General features: G+C 55.8%; 2 protein-coding genes across 4 annotated transcripts; one reads left to right on the top strand and one right to left on the bottom strand.

The window, feature by feature from the left end:
• Nucleotides 1-2844: 2844 nt before the first annotated feature.
• Nucleotides 2845-13512, top strand: CNNM3 (cyclin and CBS domain divalent metal cation transport mediator 3). 2 transcript variants are annotated; one of them, XM_064481894.1, is made up of 9 exons: nt 2845-4224; nt 5333-5476; nt 6457-6606; nt 6965-7134; nt 7317-7413; nt 7731-7864; nt 8283-8421; nt 10618-10716; nt 11239-13512. In XM_064481894.1, the coding sequence occupies exons 1-8, from the start codon at nt 2871-2873 to the stop codon at nt 10665-10667; spliced, it is 2238 nt and encodes a 745-aa protein (XP_064337964.1). In that variant the 5' UTR covers nt 2845-2870; the 3' UTR covers nt 10668-10716; nt 11239-13512. The 2 variants fall into 2 exon arrangements, with proteins under 2 accessions (XP_064337964.1, XP_064337962.1); XM_064481892.1 differs by lacking the exon at nt 10618-10716.
• Nucleotides 13513-15254: 1742 nt separating this feature from the next.
• On the bottom strand, nt 15255-21783 carry ANKRD23 (ankyrin repeat domain 23). 2 transcript variants are annotated; one of them, XM_010984447.3, is made up of 9 exons: nt 20738-21783; nt 19227-19370; nt 18896-19024; nt 18014-18139; nt 17671-17769; nt 17483-17581; nt 17234-17332; nt 17001-17099; nt 15255-16917 (listed from the first exon to the last, which is right to left on the bottom strand). In XM_010984447.3, exons 1-9 carry the CDS (start codon nt 20762-20764, stop codon nt 16822-16824), a joined length of 918 nt encoding a protein of 305 aa, XP_010982749.3. In that variant the 5' UTR covers nt 20765-21783; the 3' UTR covers nt 15255-16821. The 2 variants fall into 2 exon arrangements, with proteins under 2 accessions (XP_010982749.3, XP_010982758.3); XM_010984456.3 differs by lacking the exon at nt 17671-17769 and having other exon boundaries at nt 20738-21775.
• Nucleotides 21784-21957: the final 174 nt, after the last annotated feature.

Here is a 21957-nt window from a genome sequence, read left to right as displayed (position 1 = left end):
GTGTTGCCATATAACACGCAGTTGCCTCTCTGTCCATACAGAGGGGCTGGTTTGTGGTCTCAAAGTTGGGGTGCTCATTCCCCAGAGGGCCTACCTGAGAGTGACCTCACTGCATCCACTCCCAGGGTTGCAGCTGTGCAGACTCTTGCGGTGCCCAAAGGTGCCCACAGCTGTTGTGCCTGGTGTGTGCGATCAAGTGTGCTGAGGCCGTGGGCTCAAGCAAGCCTGGCTTAACAGGGCAGATCAGGGGGAATGTTTAAAGAAAGGGAGGCATTGGGTAGGCAGAAAGGGAAAAGGACATTTCAGATAAAAGGAATATATACAAAGTCTGGTGTGTAGGTGGACAAGAATAAATTTTATCCCTCCATCTGTTTCACACATTTAAGCCCCTGCCACATGCCAGGTGCCACCAATCCCTCAGGCTGTCCTCTCTACCTGGAACGTTCTCCCTGGCCTTTGTGAAGCTCACCCCTTTGCTTCATCTAAGCCTCTATTCAAATGCTACCTCCTTGAAGAAGCCTCCTTGACAGCTTGGCCCCAGTCCCTGTCATCTCCTTATCTCACCTTGTTTCTCTCCATAGCGCTTATTGTCAGGTGTTAAAATATGGATTTGTGTATTTTCTATTGTCCTTGTACTGAACTTAAGCCCCAAGAGGTCTGGGTCTTTCTTATTTCCCCTGCAGTCCCAGCCCTAGGACAGTACCTGGTACATCACAGGCACTCAATGCAGGAAATACTTGTTGAATGAATGAGTGGTCTTACAAGAAGGTAAGTACTGGATGCTCGTGGAGGGGATCACACTGCTCCCATAACCCTGACCCAACCTAGTCAAGATGGTCAAGGAAGACCAGCTGGAAGAAGTGATGTTTGCAGACTTGAGAGAGAAGCAGGAATTAGCCAGTGGTCATACACCATAGTTATGAGTTTAAAACTCAAGAATAAACATTTAGATATAACATGGAAATGCCTTGAACCAAATGACCAAAAATGAAAATGGCCCTGGGAGGGTCAATGAAGGACCTGAACATCCAGTGGCAAGTGTCTCCATTGATGCCGAGATGATGGGCCAAAAAAGAAAGAATCAAGGAAGAAAGAAGCTGGCGTAGTAGTGCTGGGGTTGCTCCTGTTCACAGAAGATCACTCTGTGAGCAGCTTTGTTTGCCCGGTCTGGATCCTTTGTCTTTGGGTCTTACAGTTTAAATCACCATTTGTGTTTTCCAAGTGTGATCCAACTGTTCTACCCAAAGGTTTTCCCCCCAAATAAGTTATAGGTTGTTTTCCAAGGGAGCCTGAGACCAGGGAAAAAGTAACTTGTCAAAGGTCAGAGCCCTGTCTAGATGCACAGGTGGGGGTGCATTTTCCCCACCATGTCTCTGGAACTGTTCTTTGCTATTAACCCTTCAGGTGCATGACTCATTTCAAGCCTCTCCTCCATTCTACCTCCGTGTCAGCATTTTATCTGGACTTGGAGACAGAAGTGTGAACCAAGTGTTTGTTTTTTTTTCCAAAAGAGGCAGGCCAGTCCGGTGAAAAGGCTCAGTGGTCATTACTGCTTCTGTTGGAGGCTTATTCTGGAGTTTTTTGCACAGTATTTCTGTAGGTCACTGACCACGGGTTTATTAATTTTTGCACATCATCTTCCACACAAATGAATTTTCTTTAATTGTGACCACAGTGCCTAAACTTCTTTATGTTGCTTTCATGACAGCAAATGTGTTCCTACAGAATCCTTGTAAAGACCATTTTAAATGACATATATATGGACAATCTTATCAAAGCCTACTTAGGAAACTTGGAAGAATGTAAAGAAAATTCAAAAGAACCAAAATGTAAAGAATGTACATAAAAATGTAAAGAAAATTCAAAAGAACCAAAAAACAAAAAACAAACCCTTCATCTGGACACCTATAGAGAAGTCTTGTTAGCAGTTTGCCTATTTCCTTCCAACCAGGTAAAGATCATATTGTAATGAGTTGAAGAACATTCCATACTGTCATGGACCAGTCTTCCATTAAAAATAGTCCAGGGAGCATCCTCTTGAATAGTTCTTGTTGGTCTTTAGGTATTATTTTCCCGAGGATGATCTGCTAGAAGTGGAGTGACCAGATAACAGTAATTCCTGACAGAGCTGCCGTCTCCTACTGTGGTTGGGATGGCGAACAGGGTATCAGGCTGGTCGCGATGGACCCCAACATCCGTGCCAAGTCCTATTTCACTTTCTCCGGTAAAATATATTAATAACAAGAAGTAGCTGCGAGGATCCAATGAGGTAATGATCTCGTGTGTTTACGAATTTACCGTCGTTCTCCATGCAAGTTCCTTTAAGGCAGGGCTGTGTCCCGTCCGAGACCTACAGCAGAGTCGGGCGCGATCAAGAAATATCAATAAACCTGAGCCTCCGACTCCCAGTCGCCGGTTCTTTCAGCTCCCTTCGCCCTTCAGGTCGGTGGTTCACCGGGCCCTTCCTCAGAAAACGGCCCATCTCCCATTCGCTGAAGTCTGCCTGCAATTTCAGGAGCGCCGCTTCGCTCTGCGGCCCAAGTCTCGAGCAAGGGACTTCCCAGACCACGGGCCCGGCCTCCGGGTGCGTCGGTACGGCCTGTAGGAACCAGACGCCCGCAGGCCGGGGCCATCTCGCCTCTCCGAGTCCTCTGGGCGCCGGCCAGCCCAGGCCCGGGGAGCCGCGGCCGAGCCCCCGGCCCGCCCCGGGATCTCGCCGTGCTTGTTTACGCCCCGGCGCAGCCTAGTCCGACCCTGGGGCCCGCCCTCGCCCGCCGCCTATTGGCGGAAGAGGCGCCAGGGCTAGCGACGATTGGCCTGGGGGAGGCGGAGGGGTAGGCTGCGCGGGAGCCGAGAGGGGGCAGCAGGCGATGGCGGCGGCGGCGGTGGGTCGGCTAGGCTGGTTGCTCTCTGCGCTCTGCCTGGGCACTGCCGCCGGGGAGGTAGCGCCGGACCCGCGAGTGCTGGGCGTCTGTCTGGAGGAGGACGGAGTCGCGGACGCTGGGTGGGTGCGCGAAGGGGAGGTGCGGGCCGCGCCAGAGGCCACCTTCCGCTTGCGCCTCTTTGGCTTGGGCTTCGCCAACAGCTCCTGGTCCTGGGTGGCCCCTGAGGGGGCGGGCTGCCCCGAGGGCGGGCCGGCCGCAGCGCCCGACGAGGCAGCGGCCCCCACGGGCGAGTGGCGCGCGCTGCTGCGCCTGCGCGCCGAGGCCGGGCGCCCGCAGTCGGCTCCGCTTGCGGTGCGCGGGGAGCCGGGCGGCGGGGCTGCCGGGGAGGCTTCGGCCCCGACGGGCGAGTGGCGCACGCTGCTGCGCCTGCGCGCCGAGGCCGTGCTCCCGCACTCGGCGCTGCTGGCTGTGCGCGTGGAGCCGGGCGGCGCGGCGGCCGAGGAGGCGGCGCCGCCCTGGGCGCTGGGCCTGGGGGCTGCAGGGCTGCTGGCGCTGGCGGCGCTGGCACGGGGCCTGCAGCTGAGCGCGCTGGCGCTGGCGCCGGCCGAGGTGCAGGTGCTGCGTGAGAGCGGCTCGGAGGCGGAGCGTGCGGCGGCGCGGCGCCTGGAGCCCGCGCGACGCTGGGCCGGCTGCGCCCTGGGCGCTCTGCTGCTGCTGGCTAGCCTGGCGCAGGCGGCTCTGGCGGTGCTTCTGTACCGCGCGGCGGGGCAGCGCGCGGTGCCCGCCGTGCTGGGCAGCGCGGGGCTCGTGTTCCTGGTGGGCGAGGTGGTGCCGGCCGCCGTGAGCGGGCGTTGGACGTTGGCACTGGCGCCGCGCGCGCTGCTCCTCAGCCGCCTGGCGGTGCTGCTCACCCTGCCCGTGGCGCTGCCGGTGGGTCAATTACTGGAGCTGGCGGCGCGGCCCGGGCGGCTGCGTGAGCGCGTGCTGGAGCTGGCGCGCGGTGGCGGCGACCCCTACAGCGATCTCAGCAAGGGCGTGCTGCCGAGCCGGACCGTGGAGGATGTGCTCACGCCCCTCGAGGACTGCTTCATGCTGGACGCCAGCACCGTGCTGGACTTTGGCGTCCTGGCCAGCATCATGCAGAGCGGGCACACGCGCATCCCCGTGTACGAAGAGGAGCGCTCCAACATCGTGGACATGCTCTACCTCAAGGACTTGGCCTTCGTGGACCCCGAAGACTGCACACCGCTCAGCACCATCACTCGCTTCTACAACCACCCACTCCACTTCGTCTTCAATGACACCAAACTGGACGCCGTCCTGGAGGAATTCAAGCGAGGTAACGGCCGGGGAATCGCTGAGGGGACTCGAATGGCAGCGCCCTCCCTCTAGAAAAGGAAGCGGGGTTTAGGGAAGCCCCTAGGGAAGGATCCCATCCCTGTGGAGGGCAGTGAGGCCTCTGAGGGTCCCCTCTTTTTTTTTCGCGGGGGAGGCAATTAGGTTTTTACTTATTTATTTTTAATGTAAGTGCTGGGGATTGAACCCAGGACCTTATGCATGCTAGGCATACACTCTACCCTCCCCCTCTTAAGGGCTCTTTTAGAGAAGGTGATGGCCCTGCAGCTTCTAATGACCCTTTGAAATATCACTTAAAGGCTGTCGTTCTGGAACTGACAGTGCTATAGACAGCGAAACCCCCTTTTCCTGGCAGGCCCCCAATTTAGGGAGGTATGTCCACTTGGCTCTAACTTCCCAGTTCTTTACCTCTCCTGAAGCAGAGTCAATTCTTGAAGTTTCCCTAACATTTCCCAGCTTTGAGACAGGACTTTTTTCAAGCTTACATTTCCCCATTAAGCAGTCAGCCAACCTGAGGACACAGAAGGGGGAGAGGAGCTTGCAGGTGGCTCCTCTTCCTCCCACACAATCTGAGCTCTCACTGGCCTGTCCCCGTTGTCTTCATCCCCTGATGACTTCCATGGACCTTGGCTTCTGGAAATACAGGGCAGCTTTCAGAACTGGGAAAGCTTCCATTGGAAAGTCAGGAGGGGCGGCCCCTCTCGGCCCTCCATTCGGACAGTCCCAGGGGAGCCGGAGATTCTGGCGTTGAGGCCCCTGTGCCTGCAGTCCGGAGGCTGCACACAGCGTCTGTTCCAGTCTGCACATGTCCCTGTTTAAACCACGTGTGCAGCGTGTAGTTATAGACCTGGGGCTGAGTCCAACTCTGCCGCTGCCTCGGGGGCCTTGGGCAGGTGAACATGGTGTCTGAGATTTAATCCTCAAGGGCACGCTGAGAGTCTCAAGTAAGAACCTGGGAAGAGTCTCGCCTGGTGCCTGATGTGTTGTAGGAACACAGACATGAGCTCCTGTCCTGGTGGGCTCGTCAGATGGGACTAGGAAAAACAGGAGGCCCCCCAGCAAGCTGTAACATGAGCATGCCCTCCCCGCAGGGAAGTCCCACCTGGCCATCGTGCAGAAGGTGAACAACGAGGGCGAAGGTGACCCCTTCTACGAGGTGCTGGGCCTGGTCACCCTGGAGGACGTCATCGAGGAGATCATCAAGTCTGAGATCCTGGACGAGTCTGAAGACTACCGTGAGTCCTGGCCCCAGCAGTTTTCCAGCTCGGCTGGTCTTTCACGCTTACTGAGACGTGTGTATCAGAGGACGGAGGGTCTCCGTGTTGTCAGAAGCGGGGCTGGATCTCCGATTGGAGCTGTTACATACCCAGGCCCTGTTCTCCTTACCCCTGTGTGCACCACTGTTGCCCTGTGCAGGAGGGAGGGCTCTCACCTGGACGCTGAACCACAGTGGCCCGTCCATCAGTGGCTTGGCAGTTCCGTTGCTTGCCTGGGACTCTGCCCTTAACGGGCCTCACCCAGCCTTTCTTGTCCTTGGTCCTTTTGCGTTCTCATGTTCATTTGTGCATTATACACGTGTTTTCTCAAAGAACCCCATTCTTTACTGCTGAGAAGTTCTTCCCCAAGCAGATGACTGAGGGCCCATGATTCTGTCTTAGACATGCCTACCCTTCAGGATGACGGCTGAGGTCCCATGCTTGACGACCGAGCCTCACATGGGCCCCGGGACACTGGGCTGCCCACTCCTGCGAGCTTCCAAGTGAATCTCTTTGCCCATGTGTCTGTTCCCGAAATGCGGCATCTTTGGTTTGGCTCCTCAGGCTGCTGTAGGCGCAGGGTCCACAGGTTAGGGGCTGTTTGGCACTGGTAATTCTCAGACACGGGCTTTCCGATGAGGGGCCTGATGTTTTACATAAGCTGCTTTGCTGTTATGGGCATTATCTTCTCCCAACTCCAAGGAGAGGAGCAGGCTTTCCAGTGCTTCTCAGGACGTCGCTGGAACGCAGACCGCTGCCCCTCTGAGCCAGGGACTGGATCGCTGCGTGGTCGGTGTGGCAGCCAGTGCCATCCCAGCAGCAGCGCCAAGGCCTGGCCCTGCGGTTCTGAGGCTCTCCTCCAGGAGCCCGTGGCCTGGCGGGGAGGGAGTAGGCGCTTGGTTCGGTTGTATTGGTTGGAGGGCTGCTGGTCCCTACGCAGGCTTTCTTCTCTGTCCCAGGAGACACCATGGTGAAGAAGAAGCCTGCTTCTCTGAGTGCTCCTCTCAGGGCAAAGGAGGAATTCTCCTTGTTCAAGGTGTCTGACAATGAATATAAAGTGAAAATCTCGCCTCAGCTGCTCTTGGCCACCCAGCGCTTCCTTTCCCGAGGTGAGGGGGAGGGTGGGCCTTGTCCCTGCTCTCTTGCTCAGCGTCCAGTGGGTCAGGAGACCCCCTCCTTCCCAGTAAGCAGGAGAGTGTCCGGGAGAATTTCTGTGCTTCTCTCTGCGGCCCTGTCTGCATCTCGGGTCCCCAGAGGGCAGCTCCCCTCTACCCGATGGCTGAGAGCCGGGGCTGGGCTGGGTGGGTAGGGGAGCCTGCCCACCTCTCTCTTGTTGGGGAGGTGGCTTGGGTCCCAGGCCAGCTGGGGGAGCCCAGGTGGACAGCAGGAGGTGGTGTGGTTACTTACGCAGGCCGCACTGGGCCTGGTGGACACTGTCCCCTGTCGCTTCCTTCCACCATGGGGCAGAGGTGGATGTATTCAGCCCACTGCGGATCTCCGAGAAGGTCCTGCTGCACCTGCTGAAGCATCCCAGCGTCAACCAGGAAGTGAGGTTTGATGAGAACAACCGCCTGGCTGTGCACCATTACCTGTACCAGCGCAGCCAGCCAGTGGATTACTTCATCCTCATCCTGCAGGTAACTGGGAGCCCAGCCTGGAGCCTCCTTGCTTGCTTAGGAAGGAGGGAGGGTCTGAGAAGAGGGAAGACCATCCAGATGCATGCTCCCTGGACACTGGGGTCGGTGCTCTCCCCTGTGCTCTTTCCTGGCAGGAAAGGTAGTGTCTGCATGTTTCTCTCCCTGTCTCTCTTTCCTCCCAGGGCAGGGTGGAGGTAGAGATTGGGAAAGAGGGCCTGAAGTTTGAGAACGGGGCCTTTACCTACTATGGAGTGTCTGCCCTGACGGCGCCGTCCTCCGGTAAGCTGCAGCCCTCCTGGCAGGCGGGACAGAGCCTGATGGCCCCTCTGGTTGTCACCAGGGCTCTCCGGTGCCCTGTGTTCTGGCCCCGCTCGTCCCTGGGCTGTGTGGAGGGTAGGGCAGTGTCTCCCAGGCTCATCTTTGTGGCTCTTTCCATCCCTGCAAAATCTTTCCAGGAGGTGTGTTTGCCATCCTTTTCAAAGTTCTTGGCCGTATTCCCTCTCCAAAGTGATTTGTGGGGTGGGTCTTAGAGGCTGTGCAGTCATCCCCCAGGGCAGGGGGCTGCCCTGCTGCATCACTGACTGTACTTCCTGTAGTCCACCAGTCCCCGGTGTCCTCGCTCCAGTCCATCCGCTACGACCCGCCGCCTGAGCCCGCCGATGGCACCCGCTTGTCTGCGTATTGTCCTGACTACACCGTGAGGGCCCTCTCTGACCTGCAGTTCATCAAGGTGACCATCTGGGCTGCTTGTTGGTGCTGGCTTCTACCTAGCTTTTGTGTCCCCAAGGGCTGAACCAGCTGGTCAGAGATTTGTATGGATGAAGAGTAAATTCTGATTGAGTCCATCTGAGATTTCCCAGAGCAAGAACTTGTACTAGCTCTGAAGGGCGGATGGCCTTGGCTCCCCGAGGCCCCTCTGTCTGCTGGTGGTCTGGGCATGTCTCCGGGCCTAGGCACCTGGTTTCTTTGGCGATCTTAACAACGCTCTGCTGGATGCTCTTCTCGGCTAGTTTCAGGTTCTTCCTTTTCCCTTGACTCTCCACATAGTTCAGGTGCTCCAGAGCAGGAGGGAGTGGTGTGACCTCTCCCTCACCTTCCCCATCTGGCTGCACAGGTTGTGCCTGCTCGGTGACAATCCCTGTCCTCAGGTCACGCGGCTGCAGTACCTCAACGCACTCCTGGCTACCCGAGCCCAGACCCTGCCGCCGTCCCCTGAGAATGCGGACCTTCAGGCCATCCCAGGCAGCCAGACCAGGCTCCTCGGTGACAAGACAGCCACCACCGCAGGTGAGCCCCACGCAGCCACATCTCGTGGCATCGACCCCAGGGCAAGTGGGCCCTTCACCCTCCTGGCTGCACACACAGACCTGCTCCTGCTTCCTCACCTCGCCCTCCATTCGTTCTTTCTCCCTTCATCTCCCCATCCTTTTCTCTCTCCCTTCTCGTTGTTTTTAATAGCTCGGACCAGCTGGCATTTTGAGTAGAGCATATAAGTTCGCATTTTCTCTCAAGGGCCTGTTGGGTAGGCTGACTTAATTAAAGAACACGGTTGAGCCTGGACAGCACAGCGAGGGGCACCAGCCCTCTACGCAGTCGAAAATGTGCGTGTAACGTAGTCAGTCTTCTGTATCTGCGGTTCCACATCCTATGTAACGCTGTAGCGTTTACTGTTTTTTAAAAACTACTTGTAAGTAGACCTGCCCAATGCAAACCCAAGCTGTAGTTGCTAAATGGGTGTAAGGTCAAGTTCAGACACTCTGTTGGTCGTTTAAGGTTAAGGTTAGGTCACCTGGAAAATGAAGATTTGTCTAGGTCACCAGTTGGCCGGGCTCGGAAGGTGGGTGGCCAGCGGACACCATCCCGAAAACCCAGAGGGGCACCTGCTGAGGCATTTTGTCATCTCACGCTGGTGTGTGAAGCCTGGCCCTCCCATCCTGGGTTCCACCGGGAGCAGGAAGAAATGAACTTTGCAAAGTGGGACAGAAAACCCCACCCTCACAGTGTAAAGAGGGAAAATGAAAAGAGGCCTGTGAAGAGTGGGTTCTGGGTAGGAGAGGTGAGACGTCAGTGAACTTCCCTGTCCTTGTGATTCAGGAAGGCACTTTCTATTCATCTGAGCTCCTAGGTTGGGGTCTGAGGTCCTTCAGGATGTGGTGTTCCTGGAGGGGCTGTGCGTGCCCTTGGCCTCTGGGCCTTGGTGCCTCACAGGTACAGCTCTGCTTACTGGACCTATGTTTCAGTAAGAATGGAAAGGTGCTACTTCAGGGGCCGTGTGGGTGGCTCCATCGCTATGCTGGGGAGAGGCCGTGGGGGTCGTGCTGCTGGAGGCCTGGGTCCGGGCGCACTTGCAGTCACTTCTGATTGAAGGGGCCCGTCATTCGTCCTTCAGGGCTGAACCCACTCGGGTGTTCATCCAGCAAGACGTGCTTTTATGTTGTGAGGCGCCCCTGGTGCAGAGGGTCACACCATCACGGCAGACTCGGCCCTCAGAAGCCAGGATATTTTTATTTTTCAAAAATACTGTACCTCCCGCCCCAAAACAAACAACAACAAAATACTGTGAGCCTTTTGGTTTGCATTTTCACGTCAGCCTTTTCTGGCTCCATCTGCTACTCAGACTGCACGTGTTGTATTCAAGGTGCAAACTTAAATCCAAGAATTACAATTTTCCCTTCGTTTCATCTCTTATCTCACACCCAGGGGGTTTTTCATCCTCTCTTGGCCTCAGCGGCTCGTGGCTCATTTCCTCTTGGTAATGGACTACAGCCCCTGTTCTGTCATCACGCCGGTCATTTTCCCCTAAGTGTCACCTGCCCTCGGCTTCGGGCGGGCGTCTTCCTGCTCCTGGCGTGGCCCGCGGGGTTTTGCAGTTGATCCCTGTTCACCTGGCGCTTCGCTGCCCCGGGCAGCTTAGTGCTACCACACGTGAATGTGTCACTGGGGCGTTGCTGAAGACAGTGCAGATCAGACTACTCTCTGGGTGACTTTGGCTCCAGGTTCCCGGCAGAGAAGTGCCTTTACTGAAACGTTGAGTTTTAGCTGCCTGCGTACAGCCGGGTCAGCACAGGGCAGCAGGGCCAAATCTGGCCACTGCCTGTTCTCGTGAGGTTTTATTGGAAGTGCCTGTTTGCCTCTGGGTTGCACATGGCTGCCTTTGGGATGTGACAATGGAGTTGAGTCATTGTCACCAAGACCTGCCAGCGCTGAGAACTACCGGCCATTTACAGACGCAGCTTTCTGAGCCCCAGCCCGCCATTTCGAACTCAGAAAACCTCCATGTCGGTCATTCCCAGAGTGAGTCCATTCTGGATGCCAAGCGTCCCAGTCCCCTCCGCTCCAAGTGGCAGAAGGCGGCGGCCAGGCCCTAGCGAAGCTCCCCTGCCTGACGGAGCGAGCGAGCGGCTCTGCCGGTTCAGCTCCACAGCTCGTCTCCTTTCTCTCTCTCCCCAACTCCCTCTCTCTCCCCCTCTGCTCTCTCTCTAGCCTTCCCAGTAGACCTTTCCCTCTTTGGCACATTTGGAAACTGCAGTTGATAATTGACTGTGGAGTAATGAGCATTTTTGTTTTAAGAACACACCCAAGGTAAATATCTCCCCTTCACTGTCTCCTTGCTGTCCTTCCCCAGCCCGTTAGCTGCTGGGGGGGCACTGCAGACCTGTCTCCCCAGATGGGAGGCACTGCTCTATGGGGGGTGAGTGGGTGCTTCCTGTCCCTTGTTGCTACGTTCATCTCATTTTTTCTGAAAGGCAGGAGAGACCATGAGATGCCTGCTCAGCCTTGGAAACGAAAGCTTCCTTCCAGCGCAGGCCATGTTGTCCAGGGCAGGTGCCTCCAGCCCAGCACTGTGGCCTCGGCCTCCCATGGGCAGAAGCCCTGCCTCCCCTCCCCTCAGTGACGGCCTCTGTCCTCACGGTGGTTTTCTCCCATGAGGCCGGCCGTTTTCCTAAGTGCACATCCCTGCTCTGCCTGATGCCTCTCGCGCAGGCCAGGGGCTCCTCTGCCTCACCTGCTCCTTTCTGTCCTAAAGAAGCTTTGCACACTGGTCTCCTAGGACCTGTCCCTTTACTGGCCTGGCTGCTGACCCTCCTCTTCTCTCTCCTCTAGGGTCCAACCACAGCAGACCCGGCCTCCCAGCGGAGGAGAGCCCAGGGCGGAACCCAGGAGTTTAACGCTTGCCAGGCCGCCCCAGGCCTGGGGAACGGACAAGCACGTGGGGAACTGGAGCGGCTTCCTGCCAGCCTGTCCCCACCACTGCAGGCCACGTTTTAGGTGGCCCTCGTAGGTGCGGTCCTGGCTGTCCTCAGAACCAGACGTCAGTGCCAGGAGCCTTCAGCAGGTCCTGCCCCCCTTCGGGAGATGGGGGTCAGCCAGGGCCCAGCCCCGAGTCTGCTTCCGACGGGAATGAAAGGAACAGCGTCATCTCCAGTCCCCAGGGCCCAGCCTCCCTGTGACAGTGCAGTGTGTTTATACCTCTTCCGGCCAAGCCACAATGTGAGTCCACGATTACCACCTCTGTGTGGCGGTGACCTGTACTCTCTCTGCTTCTAAGTTGCCAACCTGCTGCAGGCAGCACTTTTTGATCAAACCAAGAGCACCAGTTTGGGCTGGGGGTTCACATCCATGGCCTTCGCCACTCACTGGTGACCTTTTTGGCTTCCCACACAATGCCGTGCTTCAGAGCTCACACCCAGCCTGTCCCTTGTGCCAAACTGACAAGCTGGTCTGTCCTAGCAGTCCCGCTCCCTCCTGTGGAGGTGGCTTTCCCGACCCCTTCCCTGGCCCTGAGTGAGCGTGCTGGCCCCGGCAGGACTGGGGAGCGCGCTGCCACTCCCGCGCCTGCCTTGCTTTGTCACCACTGACAGTATTGTCATTTTCTGTGTTTCAAGAAGAGGTCACACGTGGGAGAAAGTTGCACCTAATCCATTTTTGTTGTCAGATTCCAGGGAGGGTAACCACCTTTTGACCTGTTTTGTACCTTCCTGTGAGGCCCAGGGGGGTGCTGTGTGGTGTAAGGTGCCTGGACAGCAGCGAGGGAGGCGGGGGCTGGTTGTGGACCAGGTAGATCCCCATCACCTTGTTTAGAGAAAAGAACATGAAATCAGAGTTCTCTGAAACATTTCAGGCTCTTTGCTTTCTTGCTTTTCTAGCTCTGGGGTTTAAGAGAAGTGGGAACAGGAAGGCATTTGTCTTGTCTTCTGGTTCACCTAAATTCACCTTCCACGGTGCTGCAGCTGCCTAGGAACCGGGGCATCACAGGGATCTAGGATAGAGAGGGACTTTTCTCAGAGGAATTTGGGTCCTTATCCAGGATCAGTGGGAAGGTGGGCCAAAAAGCAATGGCGTGCTCGTTTAGAAATTGTTCTCAAGGAATTCTCTCCAAGAGCAAACCCAGGTGGGAAACAGATACTTTAAAATGATCTCTCTCCAGAACAGTGGTTCTTAACCTTGGCTGCACGTTGAAATCACATGGCAAATTAAAAATACTGATACCTGCCCCCCCAACCCAAAGGGGTCCTGATTTAATCAGTCTGGGCGTCAGGGTTTTATGCTTTGAAATAATTTTAGATACACAGACGATTTCCATATGTTATTCACACCAGCTTCCCTGAAATGTTCATATCTTCCATAACTTCGTTACACTTACTAAAACTAAAAAATTAATGTTGGTACAAACCATTAACTAAATTACAGGCTGTCTTGAATTTTTACCGTTTTTTTTTTTTCCAGTAATACCCCTTTTCTGTTGCAGGATCCAGTCCAGGATAGCAAGTTGCATTTAGAGCTATTCCTGCCACCCTCCCTACCCCCCGTCCCAACTAACTTTATTTTGAAATAATTAGAGTTGTAGGAAGTTGCAAAGATAGAGGACCCATGTACTCTTCACCAGTTTTCCTCAACGGTTACATCTTACTTACCATACAGTACCAAAACCAGAACTCAGACACTGCCACCATGTGGTGTGTAGTTCTGTAGCATCTTACCACCTGTAGATTTGTGTAACCACCACTGCAGTCTAGATGCAGAACTGTTCCCTCACCACACGTTATCTCCCTCCCACCACCCTGTTAGAACCACACCCACCCCCTCCGGCCACTATCCTTAATCCCTGGCAACCACTAATCTGTTCATCATCTCTATAATTTTGTCATTTCCAGAATGTTATGTAAATGGAATCCTACAGTATGTAACCAATGGGACTGGCTTTTTTCACTCAGCATAATGTTCTGGAGACTCATCTAGGCTGTTGCATGTGTCAGTCGCTCATTCCCTTTTTAACTGCTGTGTGGTATTCCATTGTATACTCACTGTCTCGTTTAAGGACATCTGGGTGGTTTCCAGTTTTTGGCTATTCCCAAATAAAGCTGCTATGAACATTCATTACAGGTTCTTGTGCAAACATTGGCTTTCTTTTTCTCTGTGCTAAATGTCCAGGAGTGCAACTACCAAGTTGTATGGTCATTGCATATTTAGGTTTTAAAAGAAGCTTCTGGTGCGCAGGGTATAGCGCAGAGGGAGAGCACGTGCCTAGCACACACGAGGTTCTGGGTTCAATCGCCAGTACCTCCATTAAAAAGGAAGGAAACCGCCAAACTTTCAGAGTGGCTGTACGATTTTACATTCCCACCAGCGATGAGTGAGTGCTTTTCCAAATCCTCTCGGATTTGGTATTGTCACTGGTTTTTATTTTAGCCTGGTAGGGAGATAGTGCTATCTCATTGTGGGTTTTATTTGCATGTCCATGGTGGCTAATGTATATTTTTTCACGTGCTTCTTTCACTTTGTGGAATGGCCTTAGCCCGTTTTCTAATTAGATTGTTTCGTTTTTTTATTGCTGAGATTTGAGAGTTCTTCATATGTTCTATATATAATGACTATATTGTCTATATATAGTATATGCATTCTAAATACTAACTTTATTGGGTTTTTGGTTTGCACGTATTATCTCCCAATCTAGCTTATTCATCTTAACAGGGTTTCTTACAGAGCAAAAGTTTTAAATTTTGATGGAGCCCAACTTACCGGTTTTTTTTTTTAATGGATTATGCTTTTGGTGTCACGTCTAAGAATTCTTTATCTAGTCCTTAATTGTGAAGGTTTTTTGTTTTTCTAAAATTTTTATAGTTTTTAATTTGCATTTAACTCTGATCCATTATTGAGTTAAGGTGTTGTGTTTTGGGGGTGTTTTTGCCTATTGGTGTCCAGTTCCTCCAGCACCATTTGTTGTAAAGTATATCTTTCCTCCGTTGAATGACTTTCACGTCTTTGGGCATATTTGCTGTGTCTGTTTCTGGGTTGTCTGTTCTGTTCTGTTGACTGATGGGTCTGTCCCCCCACCGGCACCACACTGTTTTGATTGCTGTAGCTGTTTAATAAGTTCTGAAATCGGGTGGAATTTGTTCTTTCCTAAAGTTGTTTTGGCTTTTAAGTTTTACAATAATCTTGTTTACATCTACAAAAAAAATCTTGCTGGGATTTTGGAAGGAATTGGATTAAACCTGTGTATCAGTTTGGGTGGAACTGACATTTTTGTTGCTTCTGTCAGTCTTTGTGTATGTTTCCATTTATTCCTTTCATTCATCAGCATTTTGAAGTATCCAGCATACAAATTCTTACATGTTTTGTTAGTTACACCTAAGTGGGTTGTTTTTTGTAACAATTATAAATGGTACTGTGTGTTTTAGTGTTAAGTCATTGCTAATATTTAGAAATAGGTTTTTGGATATTTGTCTTGAATCCTGAGATCTTGCTGAACTCCCTTATTCTAGGTATTTTTGTTTTTTGTAGATTACTTAGGGTTTTCTACACAGTAAGGCATATCATCTGCATGATGCTGCTGCTACCTGCATCCTAGGGATTCTGATTTAATCCGTCTGGACAGTCGGCAGCCAAGGCTGAGAAGCACTGATCTTTGCACTTGTCCATCAGTGTGAGCAGAGGGGCCGGGAGCACAAGAGCCAAGTGCCCCACCTCCTGCTCTGCCCTTGGGGCCTCTCTTGCTGTCAGGCTGGCCCGGCTATCAGGCTTGAGCTTCGGCTATCAGGCTTGAGTTTCGCTGCTGAGGAGGATGAGGCCTAAGGAACTGGCCCCTCCCAGCCCAGAACAGACCACCAAGGCTGTGATGGATAATCAACACGTTTTAATGAACAAAAAATACTGATGCATATAAAAAAGTAGTTTTGTCTGTCACTTGTGTCCCCATTTGCTAGATGGGGAGTTGTCTTCTCCAGGGACTTGAACACCTATTTCTCCTGTGACCCTGCGACCCTGCATCTGGGTGAACGGGGCTTTGTCCCTACAGGGCAGAGCTGCCCGTGTAAGGGGAAGGCGTGCGGCCCCCGTTTGGAGCTCTTGTCAGCTTTTTCACAGAGTAAAAATTGCCTTGTCCTTGGCCTGAGACAGCCACCAGTTAGACTGAAAATGCTGCTGCAATGTGGACATCAACCCAGGTACCTCACGGAGGGAGGCTCACCTTTGTCTTGGAGCCCATCCCTCCACCTGTGGTTCTCGGATTAGGGCAGAGTTCTCTGAGTCACTTGCTAGCATTTAGGGACCCAGCCCAGCCAGTCGTAAGGTCTGCACCAGTGCAGCGGGACATGGAAAGGACGGTTAGAGGCAGGAAGCTTTAGGAGCGCAGGAAGCTTTAGGAGCACGTGTGGAGGCAGGTCCTCCCGGGTCCTCCGCCCCCCCACCAGTGGGCAGAGGAGGGGAAGGAGCAGGTGAGCTCACGGCTCCTCTGTCTTCCCCTGAGGGGTATGGAGCAGCGCAGGTGCAGCTGCCGGCCTGGGGCCAGCGCCAGCTCTGGGACCAGGGCCTGGTCAGTACCCGGGGCAGGGAAGGGTTACGGGCCACCGCCCCAGAAGCTGAGTGGGCCACAAGCAACCCCCAGCACCCGGGCACTTCAGCCCTACAAGGAGAGCCGCCAGCTGGCCAACTAGAGAGCGGCAGGCCGGCCGGGCCGAAGCCTCAGACATGGGCACGAGATTTCCCTGAAATAAATGTTAGCGCCAGCTCATCGGCCTTGGGGCTTCTGAGGCAACCAGGTGGGGCTGGCCTTCTGCTGCAGAGGGGCTCAAACCTGTTGAGCAGCCCTGTCCGGACGGCCAGACCCAACTCCAGAGCCCCCAGGCTGACGTAGCTGGAGCCACTCCAGATGCTACCAGGGTTGCTGCTGATAGGAACGGAGTCCCCGGGAAAAACCGCGCCCAGGGGCCTCTGGCCTGGACGGCAGCTGCTGGCCATGCGCTGAGTCACCACTGGTGAGTGGCGGGCCCTTGAGGGCAGAGGCCTAGTCGCCTATTGGACTGAGGATCAGTGGCCACTGAGGAGGTCGAGGACCAACCTGGGGAACGCGAAGCTTGCTCCCTTCCTGCTCCATCCTGGGCCCCCACCTCCTCTGCTGCCCCTCATCTGGACCCACTTTGTTTCCTGCTCACCCGGGTCCTCTGCTCAGCCCTGCCCGCTGTGCCCTGGCGGGGAACGGCTCAGCCCTGGACTCAAAGCCAGGGAGGCCTGCATTTCTACCTGCCGGGCTCAGCGCTGCCCCCGGCTCTGACAGGGCTGCCTGGAGGCAAGGAGACAGCCCTGGGGCTGAGGGAGGACCACGTGGGTGAGATGTGTGAGCAACTTGGGGTGGGAGGTGATGGGGGTGGAATGGTGGCTGCGAGTGACCCCACAGGGCTGCTGTCATCAGCAGCGGGTACGGGGGTGCCCAACATGGGCCTGGAGTGCTTCCTGGATGCCCCGCTGCCAGTCCCGTGCCAGCTGCACTGGGGTCAGTGAAGCCTGGGGACAAGGACCCAGAGTCAGTCCTGGCTCTCCTCCCGGGAGCTCCACCGCCCGCTGGGCCTCTGCCTGCCCGCACTCACCCCGTTCTGCACGCCCAGCTTGGCTCCGTAGAGCAGCAGCACCTTCATGGCCTTGTAGTGGCCGTGCCGCACGGCCTCGTGCAGAGCTGTGTCCCCTTCCTGTTGAGAAAGGGGGTGTTATCCTCACACCCTGACCCGGGTAGGGTCAGGTCAGTGGGTGCCATTGCTGAGCTCAGGCACCCTCCGTCCCTGTCCCCAGTGGGGCTGCCAAACTGGGAAGACCAGATGCCTACCTTGTCTTGCGCATCCACCTGGGCTCCACAGGCGATGAGATGCTCCAGGCAGTCACAGTGCCCCATGCGCACGGCCACATGCAGGGGGGTGCTCCAGATCTAAGAGGGGAGAGAGTGTCGCTCCAGGCTGGCAAAGCCGCACCCCAACCCCCCAGGGCTACGTGTCTCCCTGGGAAGAGCATCAGTCGGCTCCCAGGCAGTGCTCACCCGCTGTCCCTCCCAGACCGCCCCTGGGTGTGTGCCCCTCACCTTGTCCCGGGTGTTGACCCGGGCGCCCCGGTTAAGCAGGTGTTTGAGGATGTCCAGGTGCCCTCTGCGGCAGGCCCAGAACACGGGGGTCCTGTCCAGCTGCAAGACAAAACCACCACAGCAATTCTGACGTGTGGGGATGCCAGGCAGGGTGTCTGCTGTGGGGATGGGTCTTCCCTGGGTCTCACCAAGTCCTGAGCATCCACGGTGGCACCTGCCTCCAATAGCTTGTTCACTAGCTGGCTGTGACCCTTCAGACAGGCCCAGTGCAAGGCCGTGCGGTGGAGCTGGGGTGGGTGGAGACGGAAGGTCAGGTGCGGGGAGCTCGGCCACCCCTGGGGGTCCCACTCCCAGCCCTGTGCCTGGCACTGGGCTCCCTGAACAGAGTTGCCCGCCTCCCCATTGTGTGAGGGGCCCCGCCTCCTGAGGCAACACAGGACTCGTGCCCCATAAAACAGAAAAGCCCTGCGGTTTCCTAGGTCGGGACTAGAACCTGCCGGAGACTGCACGCCTGCACCCCGCTTGTGCTACCTTGTCATGAGCGTTGGGGTCCCCTCCGTCTGTCAGGTACTTGTCAATCAGGGCCTCCTGGTTCTCAGCAGCTGCCTTTAGGAACACCTCCAGGTCCACAGGCTCCAGCTGGGCCTGGGGCTGCGGCTGGTTAAGTTGAAGGACAAGACTGACTCAGTCCCCCCACCGTAGGCCTCGGGCAGCACAGCCCCACCAGTCCAGCTGGGTGGCTCCAAGAAGCTGGCTGAGGACCTGCGCGCTGTTGGCTGGAACAAGTCCCACCCCCAGAAGATCGTGCCTGAATAGGCATGGGACGGGTGTTACAGGGTGACGGCGTCCTCCCCTAGTTCATATGTTTAAGTCCTAACCGCAGGACCTCTGAACGTGACCTTATTTAGAAATAGGGTCATGGCAGCTGTAATTGGTTAAGATGAGGTCATCCTGGAGTGAGGTGGGCCCCAGTCCAACAAAACTGGTGTCCTGATGGAAAGGGGACATTTGGATGCAGGCACACACACGAGGTGGCGGCCACGTGAACGCAGAGGCAGAGACAGACACATCCACAAGCCAAGCAACACCAAAGGTGTCACGACCTTGGGAGCTGAGAGACAGTGGGCAGATCCCCCCAAGAGCCTCAGAAGAAACCAGCCCTGCCCGCTCCTCAATCTCGGACTTCCAGCCTCGGAGACGAGAAATTTCTGGAAGACTGGAAAACAGCTGTTTTTTAAGCCCCCAGCCTGGTACTTGTTCCAGCAGCAGCCACAGCAAACGAGCACGGGGGGGGGGGGGCTCTGGGCAGCAGCTGTGTCCCGTTGCCCAGGTGTCGCTCCTCCCCAGGCCTCCCACCGGGATGAACCCTAGCCCTGGTGTGTCCACCCCCGCCCACCCCGCCTTCCCGCTCACCTTGACCTCAGGCTCGGGTGCCCTAGGGGGGACTCTGCGTTTCAGTCGCTTCTCTCTCCGTCTTTGAACCAAGTTCTCCAAGTCAGCCAGGTTCTCCAAGTTAGTTCTGGAACTGTTAAATCTTTCAAGCTGGGGCAGAAAGTGGGCAGAAACAGGATGCCGCCAGCCATCAGCCACAGCGGCGGCGACAGGAGCCCAGGGAGGGGGCAGCTCTCACTCTCATCAGAAGCGCAGTGCTCAGGCTCTTGGACCCTAAACCCTGGCTCCTGGCAGCCCCCACACACCCAACACCCTGCTCAGCCACCCAGCTCCCCTCCACACCATCACTCACTCTCTTCCTCTTCTCCTCCAGTTTCTGCCTCTCCTGGGCCTCGGCCTCCTGGGGCCCCAGCCTCCAGTTTCGAGGCCCGCCTCCAGGATCCAGAACTCCGTGTCCACATCCCAATCCTTTCCTTTCAACTCTCTCACCAGTTACCTATAGGAACAGGACGAGGATAAAGGATTGGAAAAATGAGGAGTTTCCCTTAGAACACATAGCTGTGCAGAACCGGGGATCCTGCCAGGAGCTGACATACACAGATTAGTGTGCTGGGGCTGGGGCTGGATCTGAGAGCTGGCCTGACCCCTCTCAAAGCTCTCAGGCAGCCCGAGCACTAGCCGCTCCCATGCTTGGGCTGGCTCTCACCACCTGCAGCGTCCCCCGAGGCCCAGGAGGGCGGCTGTTGGGGCCCACTCAGTCCTGTCAGCAGGAGCCCTCCGGAGGGCCTGACGCCACATCTATTTGTACTGCTGGGTCGCGTCCAGGTGAGCTCAGGGCAGAGGACGCGTCGGCTTCCCTCGTGGGTGCTGATCCTTACATTCCTACCAGATCACGCCACCCTGCCACCTGACCCCAAGCTCAGAGCGACAGAGGAGAGGCCTCTGGGTAAAATTCTGCATTCCTGGGTTCAAATCTTGGCTCTTCATGAAGCTATGATTCTTCATAATAAAATGGGGTGATGCTGGTGCTTACCTCTCGAAGCTGTGCACTGGAGATGAGTTACTGGGACTTGTGTTTAGGGCAGACCCCACCACACAGCGATCCATCCTTTTCCTCCTTCCCTGGCCCCCACCCCCAGCAGTTCAGGGGAGCGCTGAGGAATGAGCACGTTGCGGGGAGAGGAAATGTTGGAGTGACAGAATGGCACAGCCTAGGGCTACCAGGCATTCCCTTCTAAGGCAAACTCAGGCAACCTAACACTTCTTGGGCCCTGCAACCCACCTCCCAGCAGAGGCTGTCCTGGGCTGGGGCCTGGGGGCCCCTGGCCCTCAATGGGGCTTGCTGGGTGATGCGACATCCTGGGCCTCACGACCCTGAGCCCTGCCTCCCCACAACAGACATCCCGAAGTGCTGCTGCTGTCCCTGTTTCTTTCACTGCCCAGGGAACTCAAGCGCCCATCTCCCCGTTCCAGCCAGGGCAGCCAGCCCCTCCAGACCACTTCCAGAGCAACAAACGTCATCACAGCAGAGCCAAACTAGCACCCCAGGCGCTCATGTCTTCCAGGGCAACTTGCCACTTCCTGTTCCTCTTTTGGCATCATAGTCCAGGGCAAAACCCACTGAGCTCAGGGATTTTCTCATCTCCCATCATCCAACATCTTTCTCACTGCTTCCCTCTTGTTTCCTACCCTCACCACCTCATGTGAGAGCTGGGCCAACAGACCAGAAAAGAGCTGCAAGTTTCTGTTCCTAAAACCTGCTCCTCAGGTCACAAAAAGCTGCCCGACCTCCTCATTCTGCTGAGATGGTCTGGGGCGCACACACCATTGCCCGACCTCCGCCCCTCTGCCCCACATCCTTACCAACTGCTGGATGCTGACGAAGTCCATGGTCCCCCCTGCTCCTCACACCCCCAGTGAGGGGAGTGGAGCAGCTCAGCCCTTTTATAGGAGAGCTATCACTGGGGGCTGGGCAGGGCAGAGGACTGTGCCCCCGCCAGATAACTCTGTGGCTCTGTAACACCAACCAAAATAACCGAGTGGGCATGCAGCCCACTGCAGGCTGGAGGAGGAGCTGTTTTAAGCTGAGTCAGTTGCAGCCCCAGACACCCACCATCCTGCACCTACTCAGAAGTGATTCAACCAATAAACATATACCCTGGGTACTGGGCCATCAGCCCAGGCTTAGGGGAAAACAGCTCCCACTCTCCAAAGTCTAGAAGCCCTTGAGATAAAGAGTCCAGGGGAGCCTCCATGTGGCTGCTTGAGACCCTGGAAGACCCAGCCTGACTGCCCTTGCAGGAGGCCAGACTCCTAAAGAGGACCGCTGAAGGGCAGGCCCAAGAGGCTGACCTTGGCCTCAGGAAGCTTCCGGGCACCTATGTGGGGAAATCAAGTGATTCTCCACCTCCCGGCCAGTTTCCAGGCCACCCTCACTGCTCCTGGCGGTGTCCTCCCCCAGGCACCCCCGCACTCCCTCACCACTCAAGTCAACATACCAAGTGGGGCCACCAGCGGGAGCCAGGCCCAGCCTGTCATCAGCACCTCAGGCCTCTTGGAGAGTCTCCCACAGCCCACACGCAGGTCCCCCACCAGACGCTCTGCTGGGCAGAGACGACCTTCCCCAGGAAGGTGAGGTTCAGACCTGCTCCAGGTCCAAGTACGAACGTTAACCATCAACCCATTAGCGAAGCAATCTGTCTCCAGCTACCAACCCCCGAGTTCTCCCTGAAACATCAAGCCTGCCTCCCACCCAGCTGTACCTTGAACTCGGCCTTGACCTTTGAGAGGAAATCTGATAGCTAGTGAACAAGACTCCAGAATCAGAACAGGAGGCACAGAGATGCCCGGAACAGGCGGGAGGAGAACCGCGGTCAAGGGCGGCCCGAGGGCGGTGACAGCCTCACCAAGTGCCAGCTTCTTCGCCCATGCTTCCAAGTCTTGAGACTTGGGGGGCCCAGAGCCTTTTCAAGAAACTGTCCTTATGCTCCAGGGCGTTATTGTCAAAGGTGACTTCTTGCCTTTGGTCCTGAGGAGGTAAAGCGTTACCTAGACGACAGTGACTGGCAACAGACAAGACAAAG

Source organism: Camelus dromedarius, chromosome 33 (assembly GCF_036321535.1).
Source record: "Camelus dromedarius isolate mCamDro1 chromosome 33, mCamDro1.pat, whole genome shotgun sequence".
NCBI classification, from domain to species: domain Eukaryota; kingdom Metazoa; phylum Chordata; class Mammalia; order Artiodactyla; family Camelidae; genus Camelus; species Camelus dromedarius.
This window is presented reverse-complemented; position numbering and strand designations above follow the sequence as displayed.

Coding starts and splice junctions, on each gene's coding strand:
- CNNM3 (XM_064481892.1), top strand. CDS start 2,871: ATGGCGGCGGCGGCGGTGGGTCGGCTAGGCTGGTTGCTCTCTGCGCTC. Junction 5,477..6,456: donor GGACGAGTCTGAAGACTACC/GTGAGTCCTGGC, acceptor TCTCTGTCCCAG/GAGACACCATGGTGAAGAAG. Junction 6,607..6,964: donor CCAGCGCTTCCTTTCCCGAG/GTGAGGGGGAGG, acceptor ACCATGGGGCAG/AGGTGGATGTATTCAGCCCA.
- ANKRD23 (XM_010984447.3), bottom strand. CDS start 20,764: ATGGACTTCGTCAGCATCCAGCAGTTG. Junction 17,333..17,482: donor GGGTCAACACCCGGGACAAG/GTGAGGGGCACA, acceptor CTCCCCTCTTAG/ATCTGGAGCACCCCCCTGCA. Junction 17,100..17,233: donor AGGTGGATGCGCAAGACAAG/GTAGGCATCTGG, acceptor CTTTCTCAACAG/GAAGGGGACACAGCTCTGCA.